Source organism: Apiospora marii, assembly GCF_038362585.1.
Source record: "Apiospora marii strain CBS 49790 chromosome Unknown utg000009l_segment0_segment0, whole genome shotgun sequence".
Taxonomy (NCBI): Eukaryota; Fungi; Ascomycota; class Sordariomycetes; order Amphisphaeriales; family Apiosporaceae; genus Apiospora; species Apiospora marii.
Genome location: NW_027117381.1, coordinates 3,422,617 through 3,446,989, shown reverse-complemented (window position 1 = coordinate 3,446,989; position 24,373 = coordinate 3,422,617). Strand labels below are relative to the sequence as shown.

At 54.2% G+C, this 24,373-nt stretch overlaps 9 protein-coding genes across 9 annotated transcripts; 4 read left to right on the top strand and 5 right to left on the bottom strand.

The window, feature by feature from the left end:
* Positions 1-121: 121 nt before the first annotated feature.
* PG985_012615 (uncharacterized protein) lies at positions 122-2,023 on the top strand (the record flags this gene model as incomplete). The annotated part of the gene is made up of 2 exons (XM_066832381.1): positions 122-284; positions 1,095-2,023. 2 exons carry the CDS (start codon positions 122-124, stop codon positions 2,021-2,023), a joined length of 1,092 nt encoding a protein of 363 aa, XP_066680431.1.
* A 977-nt stretch (positions 2,024-3,000) lies between these two features.
* PG985_012614 (uncharacterized protein) lies at positions 3,001-5,612 on the top strand (the record flags this gene model as incomplete). The annotated part of the gene is made up of 3 exons (XM_066832380.1): positions 3,001-3,300; positions 3,409-4,515; positions 4,680-5,612. 3 exons carry the CDS (start codon positions 3,001-3,003, stop codon positions 5,610-5,612), a joined length of 2,340 nt encoding a protein of 779 aa, XP_066680430.1.
* A 3,475-nt stretch (positions 5,613-9,087) lies between these two features.
* Positions 9,088-10,455, bottom strand: PG985_012613 (uncharacterized protein; the record flags this gene model as incomplete). The annotated part of the gene is made up of 1 exon (XM_066832379.1): positions 9,088-10,455. One exon carries the CDS (start codon positions 10,453-10,455, stop codon positions 9,088-9,090), a length of 1,368 nt encoding a protein of 455 aa, XP_066680429.1.
* Positions 10,456-10,940: 485 nt separating this feature from the next.
* PG985_012612 (uncharacterized protein) lies at positions 10,941-13,121 on the top strand (the record flags this gene model as incomplete). The annotated part of the gene is made up of 3 exons (XM_066832378.1): positions 10,941-11,248; positions 11,316-12,878; positions 12,947-13,121. The coding sequence occupies 3 exons, from the start codon at positions 10,941-10,943 to the stop codon at positions 13,119-13,121; spliced, it is 2,046 nt and encodes a 681-aa protein (XP_066680428.1).
* A 294-nt stretch (positions 13,122-13,415) lies between these two features.
* PG985_012611 (uncharacterized protein) lies at positions 13,416-14,784 on the bottom strand (the record flags this gene model as incomplete). The annotated part of the gene is made up of 3 exons (XM_066832377.1): positions 13,416-13,784; positions 14,015-14,324; positions 14,630-14,784. The coding sequence occupies 3 exons, from the start codon at positions 14,782-14,784 to the stop codon at positions 13,416-13,418; spliced, it is 834 nt and encodes a 277-aa protein (XP_066680427.1).
* A 1,178-nt stretch (positions 14,785-15,962) lies between these two features.
* Positions 15,963-17,332, bottom strand: PG985_012610 (uncharacterized protein; the record flags this gene model as incomplete). The annotated part of the gene is made up of 3 exons (XM_066832376.1): positions 15,963-16,817; positions 16,873-17,020; positions 17,073-17,332. 3 exons carry the CDS (start codon positions 17,330-17,332, stop codon positions 15,963-15,965), a joined length of 1,263 nt encoding a protein of 420 aa, XP_066680426.1.
* Positions 17,333-17,375: 43 nt separating this feature from the next.
* On the bottom strand, positions 17,376-17,582 carry PG985_012609 (hexokinase; the record flags this gene model as incomplete). The annotated part of the gene is made up of 1 exon (XM_066832375.1): positions 17,376-17,582. The coding sequence occupies one exon, from the start codon at positions 17,580-17,582 to the stop codon at positions 17,376-17,378; it is 207 nt and encodes a 68-aa protein (XP_066680425.1).
* Positions 17,583-19,925: 2,343 nt separating this feature from the next.
* Positions 19,926-20,552, top strand: PG985_012608 (uncharacterized protein; the record flags this gene model as incomplete). Its single annotated transcript, XM_066832374.1, has 2 exons — positions 19,926-20,222; positions 20,289-20,552. The coding sequence occupies 2 exons, from the start codon at positions 19,926-19,928 to the stop codon at positions 20,550-20,552; spliced, it is 561 nt and encodes a 186-aa protein (XP_066680424.1).
* Positions 20,553-20,834: 282 nt separating this feature from the next.
* Positions 20,835-22,538, bottom strand: PG985_012607 (uncharacterized protein; the record flags this gene model as incomplete). Its single annotated transcript, XM_066832373.1, has 2 exons — positions 20,835-20,963; positions 21,027-22,538. 2 exons carry the CDS (start codon positions 22,536-22,538, stop codon positions 20,835-20,837), a joined length of 1,641 nt encoding a protein of 546 aa, XP_066680423.1.
* Positions 22,539-24,373: the final 1,835 nt, after the last annotated feature.

The window sequence follows — 24,373 nt, the reverse complement described above, 5'->3', positions numbered from 1 at the left end:
TCACCTGCCAGCTCACCGTTTTTGTCACCAACCTCAATTCAATTGCTCGTACGATCGGTGCGGCGCATTCCCATATGGGCCCATTTGTCCACGAGGGCATTTGGCTCACACCAACACCAATATGCCCCTCAGATTGATCGACGTTAACACTGCTCAATTCGCCAATGCGGCGCAGCTGCGGGAAGAAGACAGCCTCGCCCTTCAAGAGGGTAGGACTTCCAAGTACGGAATTCTGTCGCACAGATGGCTTCATGAAGAGGACGAGGTGAAGTATAGCGACCTCCGTCAGCAGGACCATGCACGCGGCAAGAAGGGGTACTTTAAGATCACTCGTACGTGTGAGCTTGCCAGACGGGATGGCCTTCGCTATGTGTGGCTTGACACTTGCTGCATCGATAAAACCAGTAGCGCAGAGCTGCAGGAGTCCATCAACAGCATGTATCGATGGTATGAAGACTCGACCGTCTGCTATGTCCATCTGAAGGATACAGATCTGGACCACGCACCGGCACCCAGCATTGATATTGGGCGCGATGAATGGTTCGAGAGAGCCTGGACGCTCCAAGAGCTTGTTGCCCCGAAAAATGTCAAGTTCTACGACAAGAACTGGCGATACATTGGGGACAAGCACGAATTAAAGCAGAAAATCCACGAGAGAACTGGCATCAGCACCAGTTTGCTGGAGAACAAGGCAAGTCTTGAGGACTATTCCATTGCCGAGCGCATGTCTTGGGCTGCTGGCCGCAAGGGGACCGTAGTCGAGGACCGTGCTTACAGCCTCTTTGGTCTATTCGGTATTAACCTGCCAGTGCTCTACGGCGAGCGTGAGAACGCGTTTCTTCGTCTCCAAGAAGAGATAATCAGAACATCAGATGATCATTCTGTCTTCGCTTGGGTCGGCATGGGCGATTGCTATGGGGGCCTGCTGGCAAGAACACCGGAGGACTTCGCAGGATGTGGAAATGTGACGACTGTTCGTCCAAGGAAGGGGCGTAGCGCGTACAGGTTGACAAACAGGGGCGTAGAGATCTCCCTCAACCTGACGCCTTGGACGTTGGACACATACCTTGCACGGATACACTGCAATGATCTAGCCTCGCTACCAAACCCAGCCCCGGTTGGAGGCAACGTGAGCGGAATATTCCTAAAGCGTCTGGATGAAGATGATCAGTATGTTCGGGTCAGCGTGGATGGGGAAGAGGTCAAGAATAACGTGAGGCCGGCATTGGGCTGGGAAAGTTCTGGGCGTGATGCTTATTCCCGCGATGTTCCCGTCTATGTGCGACATCCCAAGGCGACAAGGCCAGAATTGGTGGCGATGCAGACATTCGGTTATCGGATATGCAGTACACTGCTTAGACGCAATTCGAAAAATGAGCCACTGTTCAAGATCTCTGGGCCCCCAGGATTGATCTGGGACGATGCGACGCGCTTGGTGACCATACCCAATGGTTCAGGCAGTCAGGGCTGGATTGCGACGATCGATGTTTGGAGACAGAGCAAGATAATCAGCCAACTCAAACTTTGCTTCGACTTCGAATTCAATCCCGTATTGTTCCTCGCTGCAAGCGGTGCCGTCGGAGGCAAGAGTCTTGCAAATAAGAATGAGGCCTATCGGGACAACAAAGAGACCCTCACGAGAAGGGTAAATATTCTGTCGAGCAGGGCGGGGACTCCGTCGAACGCGGCAGGTACCTGCTCGGCCAAGGTCGCCACAGCCGGCAGCAATGAATGGCAGTATACCCCAGAGGAGGTGAACGGCAGCAAGAGCCTCGATGCACGCACTGCAGACGACGCGTTAGGCTGGAGTCCAATTAGTTGGACGCCCGAGAAGGGCCGGGTGGCGTCCCAATGTCCACATCGCCAGGGGCTTTGGGCCCTCAAAGGAGATCGCGTCGAGGGCCTTGATGTCTTTCTGAAATTCGATGACGCGCTGGTTCCCGTCACGGAGGTGAAGTTTCAGAAAGTCAAGACGCATCACGGTCTGGTTTGGGACTTGCAGATTGACAACTTCCCGGGATAGTGGTTGGACTTGCGAAAGTTGTGGACGGTCGAAGTAGAGGGAGGTTCCAAAGAAAACCTTAGTCGTCAGGCGGCGCCAAACCGGCAGAGCCATTGATCGATCCATCAGGAACGCGGGGTTCGCTACCCCTCCAAGCCCAAGCATTAGCGGACTTCCCAGGCCCATCAATGTCCGCTAAGTCACTACGCCAGCATCTAGCGTCCATGCTGGAACAAGGAACAATGTTAAATTTGCAAAAGTCCAATTGACAAACCGCATGCATGTGCATCCAGGGCAGCACTGCAACCCCTCGACTCTACGCGCATATGCCGCTAAAGAAGGCAATTTGGTCGCGCCTTCCATAACTGGTAGGTCGTTCTGCAACCCTGTACGCCGCGCCGGGGCAATTGGGGTCGTGGATTGGCCGATAAGCTGCAGCCAAGACTTCGCCGGTCCTTGGCTTCCTGAATACCTCTCTACTGTCGGTCTCCATCATGGCATTCGGAAAGTATGCGGAGTACGTGCGAGTCGCGGCTGATAGTTGTCTCGGAGACGGGGCCGGTTGATTGAGTCCCATGCATGCAACCGACTTGTTTGTACGCGAGTGGCATGTTCTAGATATTAAGTCGTTGCCCCCGATCGTTGGGTCCTCAAGTGACATCCCCTTCTTCCTCTCTTCGTCCTACCCTTCAAGTCTCGAGGCCGCTGTCACTCCTTCTTCCTACCCGTCCTCAGTTGGCCCCGTCGACGCCGGCCCATTGCCATTGCTGTGAGTGACTTTGGGTGTTCATTTGCCCCTATACTGGCGGCTATTGCTCTAAGCCCTAGTGTTGAATCCTTGTTAGTCCAATGCCTTGCGGTAGAAAAACATCGTTTACTCCGGTGTTCCCTCCTAGGATATCCTGTTTATTCCATTGGGAAGCAAGTACTGATGCCGAGCGTCAATAGGTTGCTCCTTTCAATACGTCCTTAACGCTAGCACCGTTACCTTGGTATAAATGAAGGTCCCCACACTCCCCAGGCTCCTTTTGGTGGCCCCCGCCATCTTCGGTGCAACGCTGGCCATTGAGCCACCGCGGCAACCTCACCAGCCTCTCGGTAATGGCGACAAGCTGATCACCTTCAACGAGACCGTGGTGTCGCCCGCGTTCCGAGCTAGCTCCCAGTCGATCGATTGGCTAAGCGGCGGCGAGGACGGCCAGTTCATCTATCAAGACGATTCGGGCGCTCTGATCCTCGAGAACTTCATTACCGGCGAGAATTCGACGTTCGTAGCTGCTGATGCTATTCCTGAGGGTGTAAATGTTTCAGTGTTTATTCATTCTCTTCCACTATTTATGCCTTACTCTCCGGTGCTCGTACAAGAAATATCCCAAAAGAGTTATACTAACGCCGAGGGCTGGTAGGTGCGCGATTACACCATCCGTTCGGACCTGAAGAAAGTCCTGTTCTCCACCAACTACAAGAAGCAGTACCGGCACTCGTTCTTTGCCGACTACTCGGTCCTTGACGTCGAGTCTGGCGACATTGTGCCTCTTGTTGCCGATCAGGATGGAGACCTCCAGTACGCTGAGTTTGCGCCAGTTGGGGAGGCCATTGCTTTTGTTCGGGGAAACAACTTGTTTCTGAACACCAATGGCACCGTCACCCAGATCACTGAAGACGGCGGCCCAGATCTCTTCCACGCCGTGCCTGACTGGGTTTACGAGGAAGAAATCTTCGGCGACAGGAAGACGCTCTGGTTCTCGCCCGACGGAATGGCCGTTGCCTTTCTGAGCTTCAATGAAACCGGGGTCGAGACCTTTACCATTCCATACTACATGGATGGACAGGCGGTAGCACCCAGCTACCCAGAAGAACTGCAGCTGCGTTATCCCAAAGTCGGCACCAAGAACCCGACGGTCAGCTTGACACTGCTCAATGTCGAGACCGGCAAAGTCCAGCCCGTGGACATAACCGCATATGCGCCCGAGGACCTGGTTATTGGAGAAGTGGCCTGGCTGACGGATAGTCACGACACACTTGTGTACCGGGCTTTCAACCGTGTCCAAGATCAGTCTAAGCACGTCAAAGTAACTGTCACATCAGAACTCGACGTCGGTTCGACTGTGATTCGTGAGCGGGATGGTACCGATGGGTGGCTGGAAAATACCTTGCTGATGCAATACGTCGGCGAGATCAACGGCACTGGGAGCTGGTACCTCGATGTTTCCGACGAGTCTGGGTGGCAGCACATCTACCTGTACCCTGCCGAGGGGGGTGAAGGTATCGCCGTTACGAGTGGCGATTGGGAAGTTGTGTCAATCGTCAAGGTCGACACCGCGAAGGAACTCATCTACTATACGTCAACGGAGAAACATAGCACCGAGCGCCATCTGTACTCGGTCTCCTACGCGACTCTGGCGAAGAAACCGCTCGTCGATGACACCGTCCCGGCCGTCTGGTCTGCTTCGTTCTCGTCGGCGGGAGGGTACTACATCCTCAGCTATCAGGGACCCGACGTGCCGTACCAGGTAAGCGACTTTCGGTGTAGTTCCTTCCTATTGATCGGTCATTCCCCGCGACCCAGTGGTTACTAGCCATTACCTTGGTGTACTGGAGGTTGATGAGTCGATCGTTCCATATTCGCTTTCTGTTCATCCTCAAAGGAGCCGTCACTAACGTCGAGAGTCAATAGGAGCTCTACTCGATCAACAGCACAGAGCCCATCCGTGTCATTACTTCCAACGAAGCCCTTCTCAAGAAGCTCGAGGCTTACAGTTTGCCGAACATCACGTACTTCAGTCTGGACCACCCTTCGGGCTTCAGCTTCAACGTGATGGAACGTCTACCGCCGAAATTCGACCCTTCGAAGACCTATCCGGTACTGTTCATTCCATACGGCGGCCCGGGTGCCCAGGAAGTCTCCAAGTCCTTCAAGGCCATTGACTGGAAGGCGTACATTACCTCGGATCCGGAGCTCGAGTACATCACGTATACGGTGGACGGGCGAGGCACAGGTTATAAGGGACGTGAGTTCCGATCCACAGTGGCTGCTCACCTGGGCAAGCTCGAGGCCGAAGACCAGATCTGGGTGGCACAGCAGCTAGCCGAGTCCCGGCCTTACATCGACGCATCCAAGATCGGCATCCAGGGCTGGTCATTCGGAGGATACCTGTCGTCCAAAGTGATTGAAGCCGACAGCGGCGTCTTCAGCCACGCTCTCATCGTCGCACCCGTCAGCGACTGGCGTTTCTACGACAGCATGTACACGGAGCGGTACATGAAGGTGCCAGCGACCAACGAGGCGGGGTACAACGAGACGGCCGTCCGAAAGCCCGAGGGATTCCGGAACATTGCGGGGCGTTTCGCCATCTACCACGGCACGGGCGACGACAACGTGCACTACCAGAACTCGGCGGCCCTGATTGACTTGTTAGTGGGGGCGGGCATCAGCCCGCAGAAGATGGACTGGCAGTCGTTCACGGACAGCGACCACAGCATCAATTACCACAACGCGTATCCTTGGCTGTTCAAGCACATGACGGACATGCTGTACCAGGAGAAGCATCGGACGAGCCAGGGTTTGGTGCACCAATGGAGCCGACGAGGGGAGAAGAGCGAGGTGTGAGCGGTGCTGGGGTTCGTAGGTGGTGGTGGGCCAGGCACTATCAGAGACGTTAGCAGATATAGTGATAATGAATATGAATACTTGTCCGAACACTTGTCCTGGGTGATAGAGGTGACACCTTTCCGGGGGTGGAAGACCTGTCCGCGGGTGGAAGACCTGTCCGCGGGTGGAAGAAACACTTGTCCAAAGTGGTCCAGAAGGGAATGGAAGTATACTAGTTTTACATCAATTGCGGATGGCTAACAGTTTTTCTCATAGTCGTGTAGCTTGGACTGAAAGGGGCAGGGGAAGGGCGGGCGGATGAAGGAGATAGTTTATTGTCATTACGGACCGCCTACAGTTTAAAGTCTTGGACATGGACTGCATACTAGTTTCGCATCGTTGCGGATGGCTCGCAGATTTTCTCATAGTCGTGGAGCTTGGACTGAAGGGGAAGGGGAAGGGGAGGGGCGGACGGGCGGGTGGGTAGTAGTTTATTGTCATTTCGGACCGCCTACAGTTTAGAGTCTTGGGCTTGGACTGCATACTAGTTTCGCATCGTTGCGGATGGCTCATAGATTTTCTCAAGTCATAGAGCTTGGACTGAAGGGGAGGGGAAAGGGGAAGGGGCACGGCGGACGGCTGGTTGGGTGTTAGTTTATTGTCATCGCGGACGCTCGCAGTTTAAGGTCTTGGAGCTTGGACCCTGAGGGGAGAGGAGGGAAGGGGAGCATACTAGTTTATTGTCGTTGCGGACAACTCATTTGTTTATAGTCTTAGAGCAGCAGACTTGGGAGAGGGACGGCGGAGGCGACGGGCGACGGCGAGGACGACGGCGAGGGCGGAGACGACGGCGACGGAGACGGGCGACGGAGACGGGCGACGGCGACGGGCGGGTGGGCGTTAGTTTATTGCCATTGCGGACGCTCGCAGTTTAAGGTCTTGGAGCTTGGACCCTGAGAGTATACTAGTTTACGTGTCGTTGCGGACAACTCCATTGTTTATAGTCTTAGAGCATCAGACTGGTGGTGGCGAGGGAAAGTGAAGAAAGTGAACGGAAGCAGGGGAAGGCAGGGGAAGAAGGCAAGGGAAGAGAGCAGAGGAAGGCAAGGGCAGGGAAGGGTAGGGAAGGGAAGGGAAAGCAAGGTGAAGTGAGGTGGATGGAGAAAAGGGAAGGTGAAGTGAGAGCTGGGAAGGGAAGGTGAAGTGAGGTGAAGTGAGGAAAGGGGAGGGAGGGGCGGGCGGGCGCTAGTTTAAAGGTGTCATTGCGGACACGCTCACAGTTTATAGTCATGCGGCTTGGACTGGCATACTAGTTTTCTGTCGTTGCGGACAACCACCAGTTTAAAGTCATGGGGTTTGGACTGGCATACTAGTTTTCTGTCGTTGCGGACAACCACCAGTTTAAAGTCATGGGGTCTGGACTCGTAGTTTCAGGTGTCATTGCGGACACATCACCAGTTTAAAGTCATGGGACATGGACTGGTAGTTTCAGGTGTCATTGCGGACACATCACCAGTTTAAAGTCATGGGACATGGACTGGGCATACTAGTTTACGTGTCATTGCGGACAGCTTCAACAGTTTAAGAAGTCTTGGAGCTTGGACTGTGGGGGACGGCGAAGGGGAAGGAGGGCTAGTTTATTGTCGTCGCGGACAGCTCACAGTTTAATGTCATGGAGCTGGGACCGAGGGTGGATGGAGGTACAGGGCGATGACGGCAAACTTTTGAAGACGTAAGCCGATATAGAGCCCCTGGGTCACTCATGAATGGTTCGTGCACCCCATGCGAGTCTCAAGCGGAGCCCTCAGCATGAGATAGCGAAGCCGATGACGAAAGCAATAGCTGCCTCCACAGGCTACTGCACTTCGAAATCGAACTTCATATGTAGTCCGGCGCCGACATGAGAGGGTCCGAATGACCGTGATTGACGTCTTCCCAGGAGTCCCCAAAAGTTTTGCGTCATTGAGCCCGGACGATCTAGCTAGTGCAAAAAACAAAAAGACAAAAAGAAAGTGAAGAACTTACCTGAAGTGAGTGAGAAAAGGAGAGTGAGAAAAGGTAAGGAAGAAAAGGTGAGGAAGGCAAGGAAGAAAGACGAGGGAGGAAAGGTTGCGAGGTAAAGCGACAATAAAAGTAAGGAGTTGAAATCACATAAGAGAAAAACTAATAAATAGGATGGAAGGATGGAAGGATGGAAAGAAAAAAGCTGGGGGAAAAGGCCCTATTTATATGTTTCATTTTCGGGCCTGGGCCTCCGATTAAGGCAGAAGTCGCCTTCAGTAAAGTTTTTGCAACTTTGGGCTGCTAGACAGAAATTTGTGCGAGGAGTCATGGGGGAGTATGGTTGAGTGGTCGGGCCACAGTTGCGGCGACTAGGTTTATGATACACTTGGTTACGAGAATTGCTGCGAGGAATCGAAGTGCTGAGCCTTGGATACTGCGTAAAAGTCACATACACAGACGATCAAGGGAATAAATGGACATGACCTTTTCTTGTCGGGTATGTGCTATGCTATATTGACTTGGAATCAGGGTCAGGAACAGCCCAGTCATGGGATGGCGGGAGTAGTGCTGTTGTGAAATGATCATCTTGATATTTATTCCCATATCGGGCCCTTGCTATCATTAAGTTCAGCATGCCTGGCTGAGTAAGTATATAGAAGGTGAAGAAAAGCTTATCGGGAAGAGTCATACTGTGAATAGGGGTGCCTGGCTTCCAACCACGGTTCGCCTAGGGGCATGGGAGGCAGCAAAGCTTATATAAATCGAGGAGGTTGGGCGACCCGAGGAATTTCGTAATATGAGGTGGTTTTGAATGAGTCACCTAGCAAAAACCTGCTCTCGACTGTGAAAGATATGGTTGATGACTCTACGTGCCTCAGTCCTTCGGTCCAGTCGAAAGATTGCGCATCCAGTCATGACCCCAGCCTCCTCTTTTTCAACCTGGTATCAGGCATGGGGATGAACAAGCCATGAGGGTTCGACATCGACCAGCCAATATGGCCCGTTCGATGACTGAGGACGGATTCGAAGCGAGGTAGGTATTCAGACGTCGTAGATAAGGTCGATCCACTCGAGACGTATTATGGACAGCGTAAAGCACGATGTCGGGTTGACCATTGCGGATAGATTAGGCCTCGAAGTATTCGATTACATAGATGGGAGAATACATCCCTGAGCTATCAACGCTTCCCGGTCGAAGAATTGGGTATCAGTTGACCCCTAATTCGACATTTGGCCGTGACGAAGATCATTGAGATTTGGAGTCCAGAATGCAACTGTAATGGTGAGTCAAATGAACGGCCTCTCCTTTATTCGATAGGTAAGCACAAAAAAGCATCGATCCAAAGCGTTGCAGGGTTGCGAACGGAATTACCCAGGAAGCAACGGCAAGTGCTATCACCGGACCTACGGTAATCGCTATATGTTGAATTTTGGCCCCGGCTACTCAGAGCGAATCCGGGAAACCCTTCAGATTGCATGGGTGGCATGCTCATTTACCGCCCTTGTATACCTCGCCATCCTTCATCACGAACACGACGTTCCGAAGAGCGCCGAGGTCCTTGAGGGGATCCCCTGGGACGGCAATAAGGTCTGCAGCCCAGCCAGCCCCTACGTAGCCAAACCGCCGTCCGCAAAGATCACCTCCGCAGGCCTCCCACCCTCGCAATGTTGCTGCCTGCAGCACATCCGGCGTCGGGATGCCCGCCTCGGCAAATAGCTCGAGCTCCCGCACGTTCTCTCCGTGAGCGACGGCGCCCGTGTCGCCACCGCACGCCATGCGGATGCCACGGTCGAAGGCGTTCTTCGTGTGCTGCAGGATATCCCGCCAGGTCTGCTCGGCATTTTCACCGAAGGAACCCTTCACAGCCTCGAACACCGAGAGCGTCGGCACGAAGAGGACGTCGTGGTCCTTCATAGCCTGTAGCGCGTCGTCACTCGGCGTTACGCCATGCTCGATGCTCGTGACGCCTGCCTTTGCTGCCATGATGACGGCTTCCGGGCTTTGGGCATGTGCCGCGATGGGTGCGCGGGCCAGCCGCGCCTCCGCTACCATGGCGTCCATCTCGGCCTGATTGAAGAGCAGCGTGTTGGGGTTCCTTACCCCGTAGAGTGGCTCCGCCGAGGGCGGAAACCGTATCTCGGGGGCCCCGGGCCATGTCGGTGCTGGGAACCGCAGGGCGCGTTTGCGGTAGTCGGCGTAGAACTTGACGATGTCAGCGCCCGCACCTAGCCGTCGGCGTACTGCGGCGCGCACCCCGTCGACGCCGTCTGCAGGGTCGGAGATGCGTGGCACGGTGGTCCCGCCGCAGCAGCCGAGTGAGCTGCGGCTCTCTTGCCGGATCTCGTAGCCGCCGCTCGAGGCGATGCACTCGGTGGCCACGAACATGCGCGGACCAGGCGTCAGGCCCCGGTTGATGGTGTCGCGGAAGCTGGCGTCGGCGTCCCGGAGGCCCTCGGTGCCGAGGTCACGGTAGGTGGTGTAGCCGGCTTCCAGTGCGGCTCGGGCGTGGTTGGTGGCCCGCACGATGCGCTCCACGGCGCTCTCGTCACGCATCTGATTTAGCGAGGACACCTCGGTGTACGGATGCAGGAAGATGTGCGTGTGGGCGTCAACGAGACCAGGCAGCACCGACAGACCGCGGAGGTCGATCGAGTTGGGCCCAGACAGCTCACATTGGTTGAGCGGCTCATCGTTACGGGAGAATATGTCGGTGATTAGGCCGGTTTTGGTGTCAATCACGATCGAGATGTCCTTTAGGAAGCATTTCTGTTTAGAGTCAAAGAGAGATGAAGTATGAACCGTGAGTTCATGTTGTTTGCTGCTCGCTCTTGACCTGGGCACCAATTCTTTCCGCATTGCATCAGTGGCTGCTGGTCAAACACTCTGGGCCGAACTTTCGGTCTACGATTAGGGTAATTGCTTGTTTGGTCATTTGGGTCTGGGACCATCGATGCTGTATGAGAGATGTACTATATCGTATAACCGCGAAGCAAACAGAATATTGGAGTCCTGAAGCCTGTATGAAGCGACCTACATTTGATTGCCCGCTCCTGTTGCTTCTTGCATGCCCTGCTGTAAGTCGTCTGGCTGGTACCTACCTCCTTGTAGCCCAGGCCCGTTTAGGCTGTAGTACCCCTGTAAGCTTGAAGGGTCCCTACTATCAATAGAGGGGCCTCCCCACTATGTCTAATCGATAAGCCTATGGATCTTTAGCTTGTCGCAACGAAACGAAGTGGGATTGCGCTAAGTGCTCGACATTTTGTTTGCTCGTCCAAAAATTGGGGAAAGTTCTCAAAGCGACAAATCTGAACCTTGACAAGCATGCGAATACAGCTCGCAAAATGGGCATTGAACAAGATACATCCGCGAGCGCGGCTCCTGCACCTGCCCCTGCCGCTCCATTCGGCAGCGGTGACAACAGCAAAGCTGCTCAATCCATTCAGTCTGCCCCAGACGGCTCGGCGCTTCCAAACGCAGGCGGCAACGAGACAAGAGGCGACCGCAAGCCCAAGAACGGTCGGTTCGACAACAAGCGCGGCCGAGGACGAGGTGGCAGAGGAGGTGGTAGAGGCGGCGGTGGCGGTGGAGGCCGTGACAACAAAGATAAAGGTGAAGGCAAGCGCAGAGACCTCGGACGCAACGCAGACGGGTAAGTTTACCAGCTTTTTCTTCATTGCGAAAAAGCCCCAGCCAATGCGAGCTAACACAGAACAAAGCCGTAAACGTACAGACAAACGGGGCCGCAATGACGACTGGCAAGACAGCAAGCGCCGGAAGGTCGGCGAGGACGGCGCCAGTTTGGCCACTGCCGGCGAGGGCAGTGAGCCTACCGAATCGGCACGCGACAAGCCTAGCTACATGAGCATTCCCTTCACCGAGGAAGAAATTGCCGCCGAGGAGCGCCGACCGAAACGCAAGGTGGCTGTCATGATTGGATACGCTGGCACGGGCTACCACGGCATGCAAATCAACCACAGGGAGAAGACTATCGAAGGCGACTTGTTCGCGGCATTCGTCGCCGCGAAAGCTATCTCGAAGGTCAACGCCGATGACCCGAGAAAGTCCCAACTGGTCCGCTGTGCCCGAACCGACAAGGGTGTGCACGCTGCCGGCAATGTCATCTCCTTGAAGTTGATCATTGAAGACGAAGATATTGTGCAGAAGATCAACGAGGCGCTCCCTCCCCAAATCCGTGTTTGGGGCATACAACGAACCAACAATGCATTCAACTGCTACCAAACATGCGACTCTAGATGGTACGAGTACCTCATGCCCAGCTATTGTCTTCTACCTCCCCACCACGAAAGCTTCTTAGGGAAGAAGGTGCTCGATTCGGTCAAGGAGAAGGGTGTTGAGGAAGACTATGCCAATAAGCTCGGTGACCTCAAGGACTTTTGGCACGAGGTCGAGAAAACCGACATCCTGCCTATCCTCGAGAGGCTCGAGCCTGATGTGCGCGAGAAGGTCATGAGGCGCTTATTTGCGGCGGAGGACGAGACGCCTGAGACGAAAACAGAGAAGGCCGCCAAGAAGGACGACTCTTCTGCAACCAATGAAGCCCGAGTTGATGCCACAGAAGCAACAAACGAAACGTTACCGGATGCCCCACCTACCTCTACCGGTGCTACAGAACAGCCCGATGCCGAGGCCATGGGTGTGGATGCCGAGGCCGCTGCGCCCCAGGAGAAGGCTACGGAAGAGGTGAAGCCGCCTAAGGAGGCCAGTCCCGTGGACATTGCCGTCAAGGAGATCAAGGCCGCCTATGTTGCAGCGAAGCGCAAGTACCGCGTCACACCTGAGCACATTGCCCGGCTTCAGGGGGCGTTGAACCAGTACCTTGGCACGCGCAACTACCACAACTACACGGTGCAGAAGTCTCCGAACGACCCGTCCGCCAAGCGCCACATCAAGTCCTTCATCGTGAACCCGAAGCCGATCCAGATTAACGATACGGAGTGGCTCTCGCTCAAGGTGCACGGCCAGTCCTTCATGATGCACCAGATCCGTAAGATGGTTGGTATGGCCGTGCTCGTGACGCGGTGCGGCACTGACCTGTCGCGTATGGAGGAGTCCTACAGGCCTGGCCGCATCAGCATCCCCAAGGCTCCTGGCCTGGGCTTGCTGCTGGAGCGACCCGTGTTCGAGAACTACAACACGCGCGCCGCGGAGAGCTACGACCGGCCCAAGATCGACTTTGGCAACTACGAGAAGGAGCTGCAGGCCTTCAAGGACTCGCACATTTACCAGCGCATCTTTGACCTGGAGGAGAAGGAGAACTCGTAAGTCAAATTTCGTGATAATAACAACACGCGACTCAGTATACAGTAGCTAATAATTACCCACCCAGATTCCATGCCTTCTTCCACCAGATCGATAACTTCAAGACCGATTACTTCCTCTGGGTAACAGCCGGCGGCATGGAAGCTGCTGCAAAGCGCACAGGCCAAGCCGACGATGTGCCCAAGGCCCTGAAACAGGAGCTTGGCGATGAGGTTAATGAAGGTGATATCGTAGAAGAGTAATAAATCACATAGCATCTGTTACGAGCACCGTAGAAGTTCAAATTCAGGGACAATTCATGCATGTTGTCCGAATACATTCAGCGTTGCTTTCGTCTCATATGAGATCCCAGTGTGTCTTGGGCAGTAAAAGGCCAACTCCATGTGTCTGCAGTAGTTGTGGCCCAAACAATCATTGGTGCCATCCTCCAAAGCCAAGTCCATAACTCAAATCCGAAATAGCCATGCCTTTCCGTCTTCACTCGGTGTGCATGTAAAGCGTGCTACTCATGCTCTGGGGTAGTCCATCCGTTCTGCTCAAGCCATACCTCCAGCCTGGTCAGCAGCCGAACCAGTGACTGCAGAACCACCAGCAGCAGCAGGGCGAGTAGCGTGATCGGCAGCACCAGCAGCCGCAGCTGACTCAGGACCAGTTTCAGCATCCTTGTCGCTGTCGCTTCCTCCTTGCTGCTTCTCGGCGAGGCGGCGGCGGGCGGCGCGCTGGTTCTCCTCGCGCAACGTGATCCACTGGTTGAAAAGGGTGCAGATGCGCTCCGTCTTGGCGTCGATGGCGGCGTCGCGGGCCTGGTCGCGCTGGTCGGCGGTGGCGACGGTGGTCAGGGGGCCGGTCATCCAGAGGCGGCGGATCTCGCGCGTGAGGCCGAGAAGGTTCTCGATGGCTTTGACCTGTTTTGGGGCGGAAGGAGGGGTTGATGATTAGAGAAGGAAGGCACTCAGAGTGATTGGGGTGACCAAATCGGAAGTGGAAGTGACTGTCAAGGTGTTTGTGGTTATGGTGGGGCACGTGGGATGCAAGATGATTGCTGGCCGGTACCAAAATACAAGTTTGACGGGGTAGATGATGGGCAGGTGAAGGAAAGTTTAATGGGAATTGATTAGATACGAAGAAAACTTACCAGAGCCGCAGTCTCAGTCTCCATCTGCACCTGGTTCAGGCTTGCCTTCTCGGGGGTGTAGCCCTCGTCAATGGGCTCAGTGGCGGCGACGACCATGTTGAGGAAACGCTTGAGGATGTCGGCGATGGCCTTCTCATGGCGGTCTAGGATGGTGTTAGGATCAGGGTTTTTATCCATGGCTGCGTTGCTTCCAGCAGAGGAATTGGTGTCTGATGATGACGAGGAAGAAGAGGATGAAGAGGAGGAGGAGGGAAGAGGTGGATATCCAGAGGGCGGAATGGGGAAGCTGGCGAGAATAGAGGCTGTCGAACTGTGAGGAAAAGCAGTTAGAAACATATCAGATAGGTAAACATTGATTGTTGGGTTAAGTAGAGGAATCGTTTCAATCAATGGAGGGCCCGCATCATTTGGGTGGCTTCCAATGCAGTCGTCGTCGTTGAGCGACTGCATTCGGTGACGCGTGAAACCGTATCAGGACAATATCTCGAGCGTTGACATTGATCAATTGGAGCGAGTCCAATATGCGAGCCCGCCAAGTGACGATGCGCTGGAGGTATCTCCAGATGCGCAAAATACCTAAGATATTGTCTTCGTGTTGGATGAGGATGAACTTACGGACTGCCCTGCTCTGAGTCGCAAGCAACGTCGAGTCTCTCGACCGCTTTACCCAGCTCGTCTTGAATGGCCATCTCGATTGCCATCTCAAGATCCTCTTGGGAGGCCTTCTCGTAGGCCTCCCAAGCGGCCGAGGTTTCCTCCGAGGTAGCCATCGTATCAGGCTTGATGGAAAGGGGGTGGTACAGATGGTGGTGATGGTGGTGGGTGGTGGGTGGTCGCGACAGATGTTGCAATCCTGTGATGGTTGTTGAAAATCCCAAAGGGAAGTGCCATCAAGAGCTAGAAGCTCTTAAAAAATCTCATTGCTGCGGCTGAGGTATCGCGGCTGCGCATCGCGGCTTCACGATGCCATCGTGGGCCCGGGGCCGAGCCGCACTTGCAAGCCGCAACCCCCCAGGCAAATACGGAGTCTCGCCCTGCGGCATCAGCCGGGGCACGGCGAGCAAACGAACACCAATCCACCCATAGACTCTGACAATTAAGGCTGGAATGGCAAACACATGTGTATGACGTTAAGGGGGTATGAGTATAGTTGTCTCCTTACCCATGATGGTGTTTTGCTCCTTGCGCCTCTCCATCTTGAGTATATGTTCCTGGTTTCACCCCTTATTCCCCTTCTCCCTTAGTTCATACTATTCCACAGCCTCTTAGCTGCACTTTTATAGCGCTTCCAATAAGCAAGGCCGTGTCACGCGGGAGTGATTGAGTCTTCAGTCCGGAAAGGGATATGCTACAGATGAGGTGAAGTTGGAAGCTCGTCACGTGATCGCAGTCTTCTTGGGCGAACTTGCTCTTTGGCTCTTCACTTCTTGTGGATCGAGAGATGGTCCCTCCCCGCAATTCAACTTCAATTCACTGTGCACCGCTCAGCACCTACAAGCTCAACGTGAAGACGTTCTTTCCAATAATCACAAACTGTCTTCGATTGAATCAAGTATATGTTTTGAATCTCTTTTTTCTCTTTTGCGATATTATATCACTCTCTTGAGCCTATTCGAGTCAAGTTGCGTGAGTCTGTCTATTTGTTCTTTCTGCCACAATCCCATCCACTGGAATCTAGCTGCCCGAGCTTAACCTTTGGGCCCGTTCCAGGCCACCAACCTCAGTGCCAGTGGCAGCAGCCAGTGCAAACCCGGCTGGACCGCAAGTGCCATCGATATGAGCTGCTTCCTCACGCCATCGCTGCTTATCAGCTACCATGGCACCAGTATTTGTTTATTATTTTGCGATTTTTAATTTGGTTTTGCGATTGTGTGATTGACACCAATCTTTCATTAATAAATCATCATCGTGTTTGACACAAAGCGCCTTTGCCTCGCCCAAGACCTGTTCATTTGGTGGTGCCCTCAAACTGGATGCCTTCTGTCAGGCCATCGTTATTCCGCTTGATTGTCATAGCTGAAATAACAGCCGCGCCAATGCCGCTTCCATCTTCAGCACTCGTCATGATGATGGGGTCCTCGGTGCGGTTGCTTGGCCAGTCCAGGACCTCGCCCATGGCTTCGGTCCATCGCCTCCGGAACCCGGGGTGCTTGATCGCAACCGATCCGTCGGCGGCGACGTGGCCCTTAGTGATGCCCTTCTTCTTGATGATGGCAGCAATACCGCACACGCATAGCCTGGCACCGCGCAGCGCAATTGACTCTGCAACGCGTCGTGACACGACCAACTCGTCCCGGCCAGCCTTCAGGTCCAGCGTCTTCTCAAAGCGTGCTTGGATCTCCTTGTCGGTGTTGTGCTCCAGCCCCGACAAGAACTCGGTGTCGAGCTTGAAGGCTTGATTCAGCTTATCGAAGGCATTCTGGCCCTTGAAGGCAAGGCCCTGCTCGTGCAGGTCGAGCATGACGAGGCGGAAGATCTCGCCCAGGTACAAGCCCGCGCTCATCTTCTCGAAGGCTTGTTCGTCTGGTCGCGCCGACTCGCGGCAGATCTCGATGTCGTACTTGGTTCGGGGTAAGACCTGGTGCGAGTTGTCGAATGCTCCGTACTCGCAGTTGATGGCCATCTTGGTGTCCTTGGGCAGCGTTGTCTTGAGCTTCGGTATCGAGCCAACATCCTCCATATAAGCCGCGTTGCATCCGGTGCCGAAGATTCCTCCCACGATCGTCTCCGGGTCGAGATATGCAGATGCGATCATGGCGCCAGTTGTGTCGTTGATAACGGACACCAGCTTCACAGGTAGTTTCTACGACATGTTAGTGATTTCGGGGTCCCGGTGGGTCGTGGGTTTGGTTGCTTACCCTCTTTTCCAGGGAACTCCTGAACTGCGCGGCGATATCCTCGCCCTCCATTCCCTTGATGTCGAAACCCTTCGTCCACGTCTTCAGCTTTCCGTGGTCAATATAGTCTTGCGCCAGGGGATATGAGAAGGTGAAGCCCAAGGGCAACCTGGTTTGCATTAGCTCCAGCCATGATTGCGGATCAAAGCGGTGCAACTCACGGTTTCGAGCTGCCGTCATGCAGCTTGAATTCTTTGATGAAGTCCTCAACAGAGTCGGAGATGAGGTCCCAGAGCTCCTCGGAGGTTGCTGTCTTGATGGAGGCGGGGAGGGAGTAGCGCTTCTGCTCCATCTCCGTCTGCTGGGCGTTCGTCTTCAGGGTGATCCAACATATCCGCAGGTTTGTGCCGCCGAGATCGACGACGAGGAACGAGCCCGCCTCCTTGCCGGTTGGTGATCCTAACACCCATGTGACTTCCATGGCCTATTCAAATCACAACTTCGTCAGCTCATAACCTCCCTTCTTATGCTTGGATATCCAGAGGAATACACACCAGATTTTGGTTCGGCTTCTCCAGTCCTTCACGGAGTTCCTCGACGAACCTGTCTGTGATCTTCTTTAGCATCGCCGTGTCGAGTGTGAAGTCGGACTCGATGCGTTTCAGCTCCCTCTGGAGCGCCTGAGGCAAACTCTGGACATCCCTCGTCGTGGTATCGGATCCAACAGCCATACTGAGCAGTTTTTATTCTTTCGAGCGAAGTCGCGCTGTATGTATTCTCTTCACTGTGGTCTTTTTTGTTTTGGGGTGGGTGTTCGGATTTATTGGTCGATCAGGCCTCGAGGGAGCTCAAGAAACTGTCTTTTTCTATTCGGGCGAGAACTCGTCTACTTCAGCTGACCAGACAAACAGCTCAACCTGACATCGACTGACTACGTGTCGCGCAACAACCCCATAGGAACCGTCGCGGCCCTTTTCTCGATCCATGTTTCGGCACTATCCTGCAAGCTCTGCCTTGAATTTTCGTCTCGGCGAAATTGTCGTCTCTGTTGTTATCGCAAGCGTCTTTATGACGTCAAAAGATGGATGCCAAATCGGTGGGCTGGCGTCGCGCTACGCGGGAAGCGTGGGCCTCAGCAAGATATCGGTGGGTACAGGGCGGGCTGCGCCGTCTCGGAACTAGGTAGGCATCCTTTCGTTTTCCATGTTTCATAGTCATTTTCCTACGTGTACAGGTACGATGATCAGAATGATGGTGCCCTTCGCAATTGAGCGGCGCCTTTTGAGGCTTTGGGCCCTGCTCTGGTCCCTGTTTTGGTCCCTGGATGTTGTTGCATGCTCGACTTGTGTACCTGCATATCTCGCCACCTGCGCCCTAGGCGGTCGGCTAGGCCAAGTTGACCGAGCGTTCCGGGTTGCTGGTACCGAATGATGCCCGCAGGGTTGAATCGCAACGCCAATTCTGAGTACGTACTGAACATTCACCGTTATTCCAGTTACATGAGTATTTGATGTATCTAAATTTAGGCATTGAATGCTTCGGTCGCAGCTCTTTCTTTCGCTGTTTTATTTGGCGCGATTTGTCTTCTACCTGGTTGAGGCTTTATGCATCCTGGCCTAGCCAGCCAGCAGCCCATTTCCTGGAACCATGGTTCTACCTAGGCCTCATCCGTAGCTTACACTCTGTTCGAAGCACGCCCACCTTGACGGTTGCTGGTAAATCTGCCTGTCCACCTGCTTCTATGCTTAGAATGAGTTAGAACTTATCTGAAGCTTCCTGACTCTAGTAGGTATCCGCATTTCAGATCCAGCTGGTCAAAGAGGGCCAGCGATTGTTATAGCCGCTGTTACTACGCTTAGATCGCTCCTCAACACGTACAGACTCTATTACTATGGATACTAGCAACGTACAATGCTGGGTTGTTTTGGAACTAAGCCGATAGCTATCCTCGCTGCAGTACTCGCTGGAGTGTTCTACAGATAGAACGTGGTGCTGCCCAGCTGGCAAAGAGGGGCCTGCAAACTGAGAGATCCAGACAGTCAGACGAGGGGTCAAGCTTAGTTGTCGAACTAACCTCTGAGTGGGGAACTAAGCGTGAAGTCGAAAAGCCGTTCCAGCTTTATGCGGACCAGAAAACATACAGTAGGAGGACGCCCGATTCCTTTGGTATCTCGAATATTCTCCTTGCTGCCTTGAACTTGAAGTTTCTGGAGCAGTCACAACTCTGTCATACCATGGGCTGTAGCTCCATATGGGGGCTATTGAATTCCTGCTGGTATATCATGATGACCACTTTCTGATCCGTGTCGATAGCAATCCATGTTTCGACCGGCAACTAGGTAGGTAGCATGTCCCATTCACAAGCTTTACGTCTTTAGAGTAATGCTTCTCGTGAAGTGTTGAGCATCCATTCTGTTACTGCCAATTCACGGCCGGCTTTGGAATCCATTGCGGACTGGATGACTTCCACATCCTCTTACAGCACAGCACAGTCATCATTTCGGTCTCTACAATTAGTGACGGTTGGCCAGCACATATCCTTTCGAGCATGCCTCTAACGGCTGACCAGTGCATCTGCATTGAGGGATTGAAATAATGGATGTCGAAATGACCATATGTCTTCTGGTTGGCTTTTGGCGGCAAACGCCAAAGTCAAAGCTGAAAGTAAGCAGTAAGCCTGTATACATGGTAACCATCATCATGATGGTCGTTGACATACCAGTATGATGAGTGTCTTGGAAGCCGCGATGGGTAAAGGAGTTGAAAGGGGCAGGGCAGGACCCACCCAGGTACTAGTATCGATAAGCTGCCGCCAGCCGCTGTGCTTCTCACCTCATTAGAACCCTTGGAAATTCAGCGTGCCGAACAGCGGCTCTGCAGCGCTACAGTTCTGTTGGTTACGATGAAAGGAACCAGAGGCTCTCATAATCGCATCGTTCAATCGCTCTTTTTTCTTTCTTGACAAAGTCCCCCTCTCCCTCTCGACGCTGTCACCTCTAATTCCTGAGGTATTTCTTCGTCTTATCGCCGACCCAGCTCAGTCCGCCAGATAAGAGCCTGTTGAATCCCCAGGCATGGCCAGCACCTTACCTTTCGCCTTCGGCAATAGACGAGGCGACCCATGGAACTTCGTTGGCCTGGCCTCTTCTTTTCCCAACTTGGATATGGACGGCAAATCGGTTTCGGAAAGACGCCCGTGCAGTCCGAAAGGATCAGCCCCGGGCTGCAAGGTGTACCACGTACCGCGCGCAAATGGCACGCCAGGTGTCACCGAGGCGTCTGAGGTGGACGCGGGCGTCCCCGATACGACGACGCTGAAAGACCAGGTGTTGGTCTTCCAATACAAGGGGAAGTTCCACGCGGTGGACAATGTGAGCTCTTAACGCCCGCGGTTGCGATTGCTTAGTTACACTTATTGACTGACGGACGTCCGCCAGCGTTGCCCGCACTCCTCGTACCCTTTATCGAGAGGTGCCCCTTTTGATATCGAGGATTTCGGCATCAAGCTGAGTTCCGGCATCAGTTGCCCGAAACATGACTGGTCGTTCGACCTGCACACGGGTCAAGGCGACAGAGGCGCCTACAAACTGGCTATCTGGGAGATCGACCTCCGTCCTGTGACCAAGAGCGCCACAGAAAGCCAAGAGCAGCAGGCTGATGACCAAGAAGTCTGGGTCAGGCGGAAACAGAAGATGGGGTAGTTCTTCCTCCATATGTTTCCCGCGGGGAGCAGACCACCTGGCAGACGTGGCAATTGACTTTCGCATCATCATTGCATCGTACTCGCTGCGGTGCATTATATCCATCAATGAGGTCCGGATCATCTGAGCGCATGGTACAAGATGGCCTTGATCTTTTATTTAACTGATTTGAGATGGATGTATACATGATGTCCCGAAAGACCTCTTTTCAACCCTCCCTTTCTAACCGAACCCGCGCGGCTCATTTCTGGCCTCACTTACAACTGCCCCCGTTTTCCAAGGTTACTGAAGCTTGAAACCCGTGTAGCCGTTTTCTGCGGTCTCGCCAAGTGTCTTGTAGTACGCGGGTACACCGGCGAGGTAGAGCAAAGGCTCCCGTGGCTTCCCCGGGATATTGTCGCCCATATACCACTGCATGATGTGTCAGCGCAAAGAGCAAATCTACGAATACTGGACAGTCTCTGGGATACTCACCGAACGCGTTTTTGGCAGCAAGGTAGCGTTTGCGATATTCACTACCAGATCGCGCCATTTGATCTCGCTTTCTCTTTCCGCCTCGACCTTCTTGAACCCCTTGTCGCGCATGTGGTTCATGAGATTGAGAATCCAATCACCTTGGAGCTGGGCGCAGGTCGGTCCGTTGCAGAAGGGGCTTGGAGCCTGCGGTCCGTACGAAAAGAACATGTTAGGGAATCCAGAGACCGACATGCCCAAGTTGGTGTAGGTCGCGTCCTTCCAGTGTTCTGCGAGCGATTGGCCGGACGGTCCTCTGATGTCGATCTGTTTCAGGCCACCTGTGAGTGAATCGAAACCCGTGGCGCAAATGATGTAATCAAACTCCCATTCCTTTTCCGGGGTCTTGATACCCTTGGGAGTAATCCTCTCAATCGGCGTCGAGTTGACGTCGACTAGGTGCACATGGGGCTCGTTGAAGATCTCGAAAAAGCCGTTCTCGAGGGACACGCGTTTGCAGCCAAACGAGTAGGGCTGCTTCATGGGGGCCAAGATGTCTCGGACTCGTGGATCGTGGATCTTGGCCCGGGTCTTGTCGCGCCAGAAGTTGTATGCTTCGCGGTTGGCGTAATCGTCGAACAGCATGTCCTGGTATGTCGCGAGCCAGAATTTGAAGTCCCCCGATGCCCACAGCTTCTCATACGTCTCCAGTCGCTTCGCCAGGCCGTCGTCGAAGGTGGACCGGCCAAGGAAGTTGAAGTCAAACCCGCCGAAGCTGTCGGTCCGTCCCCTATAAAAGTCCGGGTAGTCTTCGCGGGCGATCTCCTGCTCGCCGTCCTCATAGTCAACCTGCCTCATGGGCATGCTGGTGTTGATGGTGCGTTGGAAGACGACGAGCTCGCCGGCGATGGGTGCAAGGTCGGTGGCGATCTGGATCCCCGTGGAACCCGTGCCGATGACGGCCACCTTCTTGCCCTTCAGGTCCGGCTCCTCGTGGGGCCAGTATGAAGGGTGGAGGAACGTACCCTCAAAGCTGTCGATGCCCTTCCAGTCCGGGATGTATCGCTTCGCCGCAAAACCCGTGTTGGGCAGGAAGAACTTGGCCTTGTAGACGCCGCCCTTCTTGGTCTTGATGGTCCACTTGGCCTCGCTGTCGTCCCAGACGGCTGACTCGACGTAGGCGTCGAACTCGGTGTCCCGCCGCAAGTCCCAGACTTCGGCGACGTGGGCAAAGTAGGCCCGCAGCTCGGCCGAGCCCGGGAAGCGCTGCTTCCAGGACCAGGTCTTCCAGAGGTCTGGGTCGCTGAACTCGTAAACGGGGATGGACGAGTCAACCCGCGCGCCCGGATACCGGTTCCAATACCAGACGCCACCATAGTCGCTGCCAACCTCGACCAGCTTGACCTTATATCCGGCGCCGCGAAGGTGTTTGAGCTGGTAGACTCCCCCGAAGCCGCCGCCGATGATCAAGGCGTCGAGTTCCTGGACCCCGTCAAGGTGGAGGCCATTGAGCCCGTAAGTGATGGATCCCATGGTAGTTTGGCTTGTGCAGTGACGAAACTGCACCTAGAGTGAGCAGCAGGGGAAAGGTTTCAGGAGAAACTCGGGTGGTCGGGTATCGTGTGGTAGACGGGATACTGCCCTGTGTGGTCTCCCTTCAGGCCGAAATGTCTCACCAGACGGCTGCGGGCATCACGGCTTTATACTATCGTCGGCAAGACGATAGGCAGCCCTCGGCTAACAGTTGCTCCCTCCTCTTCGGGCCCGTCCCACATTACCATACATATCAGTCCCCCCAGTCGGCTTGGCTGCTTCAGTGGGCCAGCCCTCCAATAAGAGAAGAGGAGGCTCGACATATGCCTGGGAACCCCGCCATTGGGTTGGAGGCACTTGCACTCCCATCTGCAGCGTTATCGAAGCTGACCACCCATCGTGTTTCTGTTTGCTAGCAGGGCGATGCCGTTATATGCACCTGGGATGCAGGCCAAGGTACTTAGGCGTCGGCGTTGCTTCATCAACTCAGAATCGTGCGGCTACTCTAGGCCCGGATACCTGCATGGTGGCTCGAACTAGTCCGGGCCATTGAAGGGATGGGGTTCGGCGCCAGTGCCTTATTGCCTCGCGCAAGGGCGCCTCACTAGTGCGCCTCGCAGTTCTAGGTAATGCGCATCTTGCATATCGATAGCATCGCGAGCGCCTGCGCCGAGGGGCTCAAGAAGGGGGAAGGAAATGAGGAGGCGTATTATGCGCCACACCAGATTTCCTGCCTGTCTTCGTGTAACCGCCAAATCATGCACTTGGAACTTCCCCGTCTGATAAATCGATGCATGTCCCAAGCAATGCAAAATACCATTCTTTACTCTGTTGGGGATATACAAGTACCGTACCTGTTCCCAGAGCCGTGGCAAAAGTTTGCGAGTGATCATGCTAGATCATGTAAGCAAATGCAGGTTTCGTCTATCGCGTGATCCCCACCAGATCATGCATATACTCCCACCCAGAGCTTCGGGGTTGGCATTTCTGCAGGGGGTTTACTCTACCTCATACTGTTCGTCCAATCACTGCATCGTGCCCAGACCACTGGGTTCCTGGAATCATTGTGAATCATATGCTGCCTGCTGGCTGCTGACACCATGCGCGGGGATAAGACTCATCCCGCCGCTCCCCGCCAGCTTATTAAGGGATCATCTTCAATGCAACCCTCCCATGGTGACTGTGTGCTACTTGTCAAATGATGCGGAAGGGGAAGGAGGGTTGCACGCATGTAGTAGATACGCCCTTGTTTGGCTAGCATGTTACTCATCCCACGTTATCGCTCCCGCCACAAAGCGAGGGGTGGGCAATGGACGGAGGCTCCGGGGAAGAAGATATGGCCGTATCAGTTCCATCGTGAGCCCTTCTAATAATATCAACCGAATTTGAAGAGGACTTGTTTGGGGAGTGACTGGGTCTATCGTTGTTGTATGAGTTCGAGACTATCGAGAGGTCCGAGGGTTACTAAACCCGTTTATCCCAAGGGAGGGCATGTGCCTTGCATCTACAAGGCGGCGATCTTAGCTTTTCAGCTTGGATACCCTCACTGATGTCCAATGCTCCATCGCGATTCCGGACGGGCTAGACGTCAAATATTATAAAGAAGCCCAGCAATAGGAGTCGTCTCCTCCCTAGATTCTGGCCAGCAAGGGGTTTGCAAGTCGGTGGTTTCCCCCTTGTTTGTTTTCAGAATAGCTTCATTGGAACCATCCTCAAGATGCTGTTCTTAATACCTTATTTGATGAAGACAATGGACGCTTTCGATGCTGACGCATGCCGGCCCCTCTTCCCCTCACCCTCTTTGGGTCGTTATTCCGTGGAGTTGGTAAGTGAAT